General features: G+C 36.3%; 1 protein-coding gene across 1 annotated transcript; it reads left to right on the top strand.

Moving 5' to 3' along the window:
- The first annotated feature begins 4,579 nt into the window (after positions 1-4,579).
- On the top strand, positions 4,580-9,444 carry LOC137655235 (uncharacterized). The gene is made up of 3 exons (XM_068389120.1): positions 4,580-4,933; positions 6,404-6,595; positions 8,188-9,444. Exons 1-3 carry the CDS (start codon positions 4,580-4,582, stop codon positions 9,442-9,444), a joined length of 1,803 nt encoding a protein of 600 aa, XP_068245221.1.
- The last annotated feature ends 966 nt before the right edge of the window (positions 9,445-10,410 follow it).

Here is a 10,410-nt window from a genome sequence, read left to right as displayed (position 1 = left end):
ATAGGAATTAGATGGTTTATGTGAGACAAAGTTTAGTTGGAAAATCTAGTTGATTCATGATAATTCCTCTATTTTCAAATATTGTAATAATAAAACATTGTATGTGTAGCTATAAACAGTATCTTTTGCTAGAAATACATTGAAATCTTTCTTTTCAAGAGGATAGAATTATTTCTGTAAGATCACTACTTAAGTAGACTTAAAGTCTCCTTATGAGTTTCCTACCGCTTCAAGAGAATTGTTTGTAAAATTTTGTAGTTCATGTATGGTTTATGAACAACGTTAACAATAGAAACTATAAAACAAGCACTAACAATACCTTTCTTATAATAGAATATTGCGAAAATCTAAATGAATAGCAGGAGTGTGTTTAACAAGAGGGGGAGGCATCTACTTTAAGTAACGATTGTAGTAATGATTGTAAGGACAGAAATTTAGTTAAAGATTATATTGTTACTACTACTACTACTACTACTACTACTACTACTACTACTACTACTACTACTACTACTACTACTACTACCAGAAATTTTTAACTGATACGAGTATCTGTTGATAGAAATACACTAAAAAAAATTTTTCCAAGCAGATACAAAGGACTTCTGTAAGATCACTACTTAAGCCGACTTGAAGTCTCCTTGTGATTTTTCCTATTGCTGCATGAGAATTATTTGTAAAATATTGTATTTTATGGATGGTTTATGAACAACATTAACAATTATAAAAAGTACTAACAATGCCTCTCTTATAATGGTATATTACGAAAATTTTTAATGAATAGTAGAAGTGCGTTTAATAAGCGGGCAGCATTAGCTTTTTGGTGATGATGGATGTAATGATTGTAAGGACAGAAATTATGATAAAAATTATATTGTTACTACTACTACTACTACATAACAATAACAATAATAATAATAATAATAAATGAGAATTATGATGACAATGTTTCTTCATATTCTTTGTTGGCAACCTTAGATTCTAATAAAGAATTTCTTTTAATTTGGCATAAAAAATATACTGGATAATGAAAGAACTCAGCTTTATACTGGCAGTCTTAATCCCATCTAACCAGTACGATTTACTAAAGAGCTAGTTACGCCATGGAGTTGAAACATCCTACCCTCTTAGCATTTTGGATTTTATGTTAAACACAACCAAAACAAAACGAAGGCTTAAGACATGTCCTTATTAATTTCTGTGGTTTGGTCAGTTTCATACCACGCTAGCTACTGTGGGTTGGTGATGGTAGGAGACTTTAGTCTGATCGCTCACAGCAAACCAACATATGGGTGGCCCCAACGAACGTAGGTTTGTTGATCATGACGATACACAAACCCTTTCACCAAGTTAAAGTATCCCCAATCAGGCCTATCCTAAATAAAATATATCGAATATTTTTCCTATAATCCCTTTGTTCCATAGAACTGATATTTCAAAGTAGATATTCCTCGAAAGTTGAAGAAAATTGCCTTCCTATAAAGCAATATTTAATAAAGTGTTATGAGAATAAATTATTGAGTTTATTCTATCTATAGATAAGATGAATAACAGGTATTTAATTGGATTAATTTTTTTGCAATAAATTCTATTAGCACAAAAAGGGAAGTAATTAAAAAAAAAAAACTGTCATTAATGCTGATGTAATTACTACTTAAATTAGTGAAGACAACCATAATAGCAATCTGGAAATATAAAGAAATCCTATGTTTAGTTATTCATCAACTACCACAACTCTTACTATGATTAACTTCGATAATAATTACTACTAATGCTACTACTAATAATGATATATTAATACAATAATAATGATAGTCTACAAAAGAAGAGATAAAAAAATAACTACCAAATACACAAGGAGTAAAGATGATGAGTAAAAAGTATGTTTAATTTCATATATCAATTGTGAATTAATCATCGATATCTCATTTACTTCGAAAATCAAGTTTTTCATATTAGCAAAAGAGAAATCTCTTAGTCATGGAAAGCAGTAGAAAGAATTCATTCCCCCCCCCCCCAAAAAAAAAAAGATATCGTTTACAAAGACGTCAAGAGAGGAAAGAAGAAATATAACCGAAAATGACTGATGCCGAGTGTCATGAAAGTAAAACTGAAACTGAAGGTGCCGGGACCGGCTTAGATTTTGATGAAATGTCATGCGGTGTTCGGCATATTGATTAAATGTGTCTTTAACTTTATTAAAGTTATTTATTTATATGATAGTTATTTTTCTGGATACTATTATCATCATTATTATTATTAAAATTATCATTGTATTAATATCATATCATTAATAGTAGTAGGCATTAGTAGTAATTATTATCGGAGTTAATCATAGTAAGATTATCTTTACTAATTAGGAACAGCAATTAAGTAATCTATTGGTCTGTGTTCAAATAAACACATTAATAAGAAAATATGATACAATTGATAACTTGTCATATAAACCAACTTAAACTAGTTTCTCTTAATTGTCGTTGTGATCGTGGACGGAAAAACTTGCTTGAAAGTTGCACGGTCACTTGCTCAAGCAAATCGTGTTTACTTGATACCTTTCTCGTACGCCTGCCATCAAGAATGATGGCACAGCACGGTTTAAGTGTTACTGAAATTACTTTACGAAATAAAGATTTCATCGATCATAAGGATTCCATGTGAATTTATAAATTCAAAAAGGTCATGAAACAAATGCAGAATCCCGTTTTTATCAGCGAATATAAAAATACTTATAATATTAATTAGAATTAAGATGATTAAAATTAAAAGGATTTTGCGTTTTGATACTTCATGCATTCGGTTTGCCTTACTCAGAACCAATAAAAAGATATAGATTTCAGAAGTTATCATACAATCGCTTAAGACGATGAAACAAGAATTTAAGTATTGGAGATGCTCCTAGGCCTCGGTGATATTTGATTAGGAATTAAGGAGTTTGAAAAAATTTGAAGTTGATGTGAAATACTATTTCGAGAGATATCAATCTCGACTTATCAGTTTTCTTGTTTTGATAACTTTTATTCTTGCGACTTAATCTCGAAAATCAGTCAGTATTATTTTGTTTAAATAATCAGGGATTCATGGGAAAGTTATCACTAGTTTTGATATGGATATAGAGAAGCAATTAAATGTACAATATCATTATCAAAAATAAGATGGAAAATGAAAACTGTGCACTCCATGAGGGAGAGAACATTTCTGTATGAATTGACAGTCATATCTATGACTGAGGCCTTGTGGAGGATTCTTTATATATATATATATATATATATATATATATATATATATATATATATATATATATATATATATATATATATATATATATATAATATATATATATATATATATATATTTGCATTTTTATTCCTGGTTCATCAAACTGTTCAGAGCGCAACAAAGGGAGCTAGAGAACAAGTAATCTGTGGTTTTTTAAAACGAGTAAAGCCGCGTCCACACTGTCCAACTCCGTCTGCAGACACACAGCCAATATCTTTAAATGGGCAATTTAAACGGCCAAAATCACGAAATGTCCGTGTTTGCTATTGAAGAGGGCACAGACAATGCCCATGTTCTGACTATGAATATGGAACAACGACACTACCAGACACAAAACCAGTGTTCAGTCTGTTTCTATCGAGTTGCAAACACTATTTTTCCTTTTTTTTTTAGGAATTATTACGGCACAAGTTAAACTCAAACGCGTATTGATCTTGGGATAACATTATTGGGTTAATTGATTTATTGAACGAACATGAATGTTTGTAGAAAGCAACTTGTATTTCTTATAGGAGTAGAAACAGCCCTCAAAAAGATAACCGATAAGATTACCAGTAAAAGCTTCAAAGTTTTAACAAGTGATGTGAAAAATAGATTGATGGATTGAGACAATCTCAGAAACCAGTACCGTAGGGAAATTAGGCTAATGAAAATGTGGAATAGATGCTATATAGATATGCCAAAGTTATGATGTTTTAATTACCTATCTTTTTTTCAAATGATTCTCTCTCTCTCTCTCTCTCTCTCTCTCTCCCTCTCTCTCTCTCTCTCTCTCTCTCTCTCTCTCTCTCTCTCTCCTCTCTCTCTCTCTCTCTCTTTCTCTCTCTCTCGTTATGGTCACACCTAAGTCTTTGCATAGCAGCCGATTGCTAAAATATCGAAGAGTTGCCTCTAGACTTGCATCTGAGGGTAGAGCTTTTCTCATTTTCGTATCTTGTTTTTTTATATGTTTCTACTTTAGCCAAGAGAATAAAAGGAATTAACGTCCATCCTCAATTAAGTGATGAACAGTTTCCCTTTATTATTGTAATTCCCACAACAAAATCATGGAACTTCCTAATGTATCACGACGATTCAACCACTCTGCAATCCACTTTGCGTGGCACAGCGCTCTTGGCTGCACTCTGTCCAGCTTCTAGCCCCAATTCATATGTTCGTCAACCCTGTGCCAACCGCCTGCCTTGGACTTTTTGATCTGTAAAGCCCTGTCCAGACGAGCGGACCTGATCGGCGGGAGGCCCGTTAACCTGCATTTTTGGCGGGCAAACGATCAAATTGTTAACGGGCTCGTCAAGCGAAATCGCCAATGTGGTGCTTGGTAGCTGAAGCTTCAACCCTGCCAGACGCAACTTTGCAAGTTGATATCATGAACTCTCAGCAAGCTTCGTCGCTCAATCCACATCACTGTAACACTAGAAACATTATTTTTAGTATGTCACACCAGGAGAACTCTAGCGAGCAATCTTTCATTTACTGGCCAAAACCACTGACAAGCAGGCTGATTGATCTTTATCGTGAAAATCCATGTTTATGGAATGCGAAGCTGAAATGCCATAAGAATAGAGACAAACGCATAACAGCACTAAAGGCAATTGCTACAGAGATAAGAGAGCATGGTACTTCCGTTACGACGGATGATATAAAAAGAAAGAGAGACACGGTACGTAACCAGTTTCGTCATGAATCAAAGAAAATTAAACAATCTCAAAAGTCAGGAGCTGGGAGTGAGGATATATATGTCACAACATTATGGTGTTTCGAAGACCTGAAGTTCCTCTGTCAGTGATAATCCAAGACCTTCATTGTCAAATTTGGACGGTAGCCACAACACCGAGGATGGTGAGGATAAGTCAGTTGAGATATCTGATGGATAGGTAACGTAACGTATATTATTCTCTAATAAAAGATAAGAAAAAAGATTCTCTCTCTCTCTCTCTCTCTCTCCTCCTCTCTCTCTCTCCTCTCTCTCTCTCTCTCTCTCTCTCTCTCTCTCCTCTCTCTCTCTCTCTCTCTCTCTCCGGTCATTGCTTTATGATAGGATAATTTAGCAATTAAGTAATGAGGGCCACCCAGCCTCGGTGATTTTGATATGGCCCACGACTTTACTGTCTGTGTGAGCAAGAGATAGGGGGCTTGGAGGGCTGCATAGGTCTTCATGCATTGCAGCCATAGCTTCGCTTCTCCAGGTTTTACGTGGGTGGAAAGGGAGCTCGTTGCAATGATCATAGAGTAGTTCCATGTTCGATTTATAGGCCTTGTCCTTTTCACTTGCTACTGCCACTCATTGGTGACCTTTAAACCTTAAATTCTGATATGGATACCAGTCGTGTGTATAATGTAGTTAGTAAAAAGTCAACACCTAATATAGTTTATGTATAATACGTAAATGTTAAGTGTTATTTGCAAACTATCATTGCATCTTGCACAAACTATTATTCAAGCAACGGCATATGTGCTGTTATTACACCTTAAGTCGATTTCCATTTTACCACTGAAGGTGTGTATGGATTCATACAATTTCATTTCCTGGTTTTAAGGTCAAACATGAATGAGGTAACATTGAGATGCTCGGGTATTAGGTTTACAATAACACAGGCTTAAAATAATACACTCTGGATGATGGATATATATATTTTATACTATTTGCATTTGAAATAGACAACAGTACAGTTTATATGATGGTAATTGTAGAATAAGTGTACATACATAAACTCATTGTTATACGAATGGCATGAAACTCAATCAATGACCATTAAGATATCAACCTTTTGCAGGTTTAGAAATTATTGAAAGGAAACTCAAAACAAACTGCTATACGAAAATGTAACAATGGACTTAAAAGTAGAAAAACATACATAAAACTCATTTAAAGAAATAAGTCATAGTGAAACTTAATATAAAATATATATTCCAAAAAAAAAAAACTTACAGAATTGTCAAAGTAACCCAAGGAAATCATACGGCAGGCCCGTAACACAGCATAAAGCCCGTAACCACAGCATAAAGTTTATAGTATTATAATACTATATACATTTCTCGAAAAAAGTATTACCATTTATCTGTTACTGTCCATGCAAATCTGACAACGAAGAAGTAAAAAATGCCATGATTATCGTACCGCACTCTACAGGCTAATGGCATCGTCGCCTTTCGTCGGTCAAGCCCAGCTGCTCTACACCTCTGTCGTGTGGACAAAATTCGCCTTCGGGCTCGGCTGTTTTTGCCGACCAATGGTGCTGCCTACGGTCCAGATATTGCTGCCCAACCGACTCGCACGATCGTCTGGACACTGCTAAAGGGTTTCAAACCTAGAAAATTACGGGCAAATCATATAGTCTTTGGCCTGCCCTGCATTTGCCCCTCGTGTGGAACAATCTTCTGAAATTAGTATGTTTATATAAATTTCTGAGCCATTCCCGAGTCGTCGCATTTAAACTATATCGATCATTAAAATTAAATAAAATAATCTTCCCTTGCAATAGGAATTTAGAAAATTTATTTTGAACTCGAAATATTGCAGAAATTAAGAAAAACAAATACTCTGTAACCAAGTAATTTATTAAAAAAGTAAAAAAAAAAAACTTTCATTAGAATAACCTTGAATTCAATTCGCTAATGGAGTACAGTATACTGTAGACCTTGTGGATTATATAGTTTACCATAGATTCATTGAATAACTTTATATTTAGTAGGCGAGTTTTAGATTGTCAATAGTTTTAATTTCCATCAATCTTCAAAAGTTAAGAGTAAACAATTTATATTCGGAATTTTGCTTCATCAAGTACTTGAAGGATGTTAATATGCCAGGTCCTTAGATAAATCATGCTGACCTAAAATTTTCGCTAACTAAACTTTAGTCCATACAGAAAATTTTTTAGATTTGAGGAAATTTTTGCATTTGGATTTCACTATCTTCTACCTCTATATTCATTAGCTACTGGACAGCCACTTACAATCTCAACAGGCTATATATCTGTTAACCCTACCAAGGCATACTATAAAAAAAGTTTTAAATCTCTCTTCGTCCCAGTTTTAATATACAAACTTTAGAATTCCTCAACTGATTATGATCTAAACATCAGTACTAAATTCTATATTAAATTATGTAGTTACACTATGATAGTAAATTTAATGTTGGTGCGAAAATGAAATTAACAGAAAAATTCTCAATTTTATTGCTATCACATGCTCTCACTACCATGGTCACTAGAGGAAGTCAAAAAGATTTTCTCCGAGATAAAGGAAAAATACTAACAAGCAGTTTTCACATTAGTCATTAACCTTTGCCCATACTATACAGATAAGTTTTATTCACTATGGGCATGTCTATTGAACCCCATTGCAAGATTATGTATTGCCAGTAGAATTTCTGCTACTTAAATGTTTAAACAAGTATATCTTGAAAACTGCTGTAATAAAGTTAAAGTTTAAGAACTTAAAGCCCTTTCATAGAACTGCAATCAAAGTATCTTTTAAAGCTTACATAACCACAAATTATTGGAAAGGTTGCTTATTTTAATGTTCACCATGTTAGTTCTGATTCACAGAATTCACAAACCCGTATTATTAAACTTGCTAACACTTAATTTAGGTTCTATAGTACATCTTGAGTGCCATAAATTCGTATTTTTTTTTATATATGTAAGTAACGTTAGGGTGTTAAAAACAAAAGTTAAAATCATTAAAATGTACTTTTAATATTAAAGTTTACATGGTTTATCTACAAAAAAATTTGTACGAAACAATTTGAAGTGCACACAAGTATAAAGTTATATAAACAAGGTTATAGTAGTTAGTAAAGATATTCGTCACTTTCTTTTTATTCAATCAAGGTGTTCTAACAACAAAAAGTTTATGGAAAAAAAAATAAAAAGTTGAATTTTATTTTCTTCAAACGTGTGTAATCTGTTCAAGGTGCCAAGTCCCCACCTCAGCCAAGTCAAGTCCCCACCTCAGCCAAGTCAAGTCCCCACCTCAGCCAAGTCAAGTCCCCACCTCAGCCAAGTCAAGTCCCCACCTCAGCCAAGTCAAGTCCCCACCTCAGCCAAGTCAAGTCCCCACCTCAGCCAAGTCAAGTCCCCACCTCAGCCAAGTCAAGTCCCCACCTCAGCCAAGTCAAGTCCCCACCTCAGCCAAGTCAAGTCCCCACCTCAGCCAAGTCAAGTCCCCACCTCAGCCAAGTCAAGTCCCCACCTCAGCCAAGTCAAGTCCCCACCTCAGCCAAGTCAAGTCCCCACCTCAGCCAAGTCAAGTCCCCACCTCAGCCAAGTCAAGTCCCCACCTCAGCCAAGTCAAGTCCCCACCTCAGCCAAGTCAAGTCCCCACCTCAGCCAAGTCAAGTCCCCACCTCAGCCAAGTCAAGTCCCCACCTCAGCCAAGTCAAGTCCCCACCTCAGCCAAGTCAAGTCCCCACCTCAGCCAAGTCAAGTCCCCACCTCAGCCAAGTCAAGTCCCCACCTCAGCCAAGTCAAGTCCCCACCTCAGCCAAGTCAAGTCCCCACCTCAGCCAAGTCAAGTCCCCACCTCAGCCAAGTCAAGTCCTCACCTCAGCCAAGTCAAGTCCCCACCTCAGCCAAGTCAAGTCCCCACCTCAGCCAAGTCAAGTCCTCACCTCAGCCAAGTCAAGTCCTCACCTCAGCCAAGTCAAGTCCTCACCTCAGCCAAGTCAAGTCCTCACCTCAGCCAAGTCAAGTCCTCACCTCAGCCAAGTCAAGTCCTCACCTCAGCCAAGTCAAGTCCTCACCTCAGCCAAGTCAAGTCCTCACCTCAGCCAAGTCAAGTCCTCACCTCAGCCAAGTCAAGTCCTCACCTCAGCCAAGTCAAGTCCTCACCTCAGCCAAGTCAAGTCTTCACCTCAGCCAAGTCAAGTCTTCACCTCAGCCAAGTCAAGTCTTCACCTCAGCCAAGTCAAGTCCTCACCTCAGCCAAGTCAAGTCTTCACCTCAGCCAAGTCAAGTCTTCACCTCAGCCAAGTCAAGTCTTCACCTCAGCCAAGTCAAGTCTTCACCTCAGCCAAGTCAAGTCTTCACCTCAGCCAAGTCAAGTCTTCACCTCAGCCAAGTCAATTCACCTCTCCCCCCAATAATCCAGTGCTTGGGTGGCTCGGGTCACGGGACGGGTGGAGTGGATAGAAGAGCAGGCAATCTTGAACCAGATTACAGTCTTTACTAAAGGAGGTAACTACTTTATCGGTGCTTTTTAATTTCATCAGGTACGTTGCAGGTAACAAATCCAAAAGGTTGCCAAAACGTCCCAGCAAGTTTCCTTCAAGCCACATTTTGCTATTTTTTTTGGCAGATGTTTAGATTTCAGACAGACCAGAACCGTTGACCCTGGATCATTGCTGTCACAACATTTCGCCTGTTTAAAAAGATTAAGGTTAAAACTCATTCGGGAAGGATAAGAGAAGTATTTATTTGAATGCTCAAGGTAGAAAAGACTGGCGAAATCTAAGCGAGGCTTTTTGCCTCAATAGGCGTAGGAGATTATTATGATGGGGATTTAATACTTCTTAGTAAATAAACTGTCATAGATTAGGGGAACAACCCAGATTACGACTGCTACCCACTAACAGATCTAAACGTTACACTAACTTTTTTCTCACTCAAAATTGAATGTTTTCCATATTTATATAAAAAAAGAAACAGTTGTCAAAGCGTACACCACTGAAGACGTACCCACATTTTAAGGTTGCAAAATTTACTTTTTATTAGAAAAAATCAAGCTAATCTATCTGTAGCGACGTTTGAAAACAATCTTACACAAGCTGAACCTTTACGCACCTTGCAAAAAGTATTAGTTTCTCTCATCAAAACTGGAGATATCATTAAAACTCTTTGCCAACCAGACGATTGCATTACCAGTCGTGGTTAAGCTTACTAACTTTTAAACTAAGATTTGTCTCGCACTTACCCTGTAGTGACATGATCAGCCGATCACAGCAGTGCCGACTCTAATGTGATCGGCTGGAAGAAGTTATAAAGGCAAGTGGTCCAAAACTAATTTTACTTTAAAAATTATGTTACCATAAGCCCAATATTGCTACCCAAAGTAAAATAATATCCGTAAGTGGTGATATACGCTAGGGAGAATATATGCTATGGGGAATATATACCATTCTAATATTGAAAAAAGAAA

This window comes from Palaemon carinicauda, chromosome 16 (assembly GCF_036898095.1).
Source record: "Palaemon carinicauda isolate YSFRI2023 chromosome 16, ASM3689809v2, whole genome shotgun sequence".
Lineage (NCBI taxonomy): Eukaryota > Metazoa > Arthropoda > Malacostraca > Decapoda > Palaemonidae > Palaemon > Palaemon carinicauda.
This window is presented reverse-complemented; position numbering and strand designations above follow the sequence as displayed.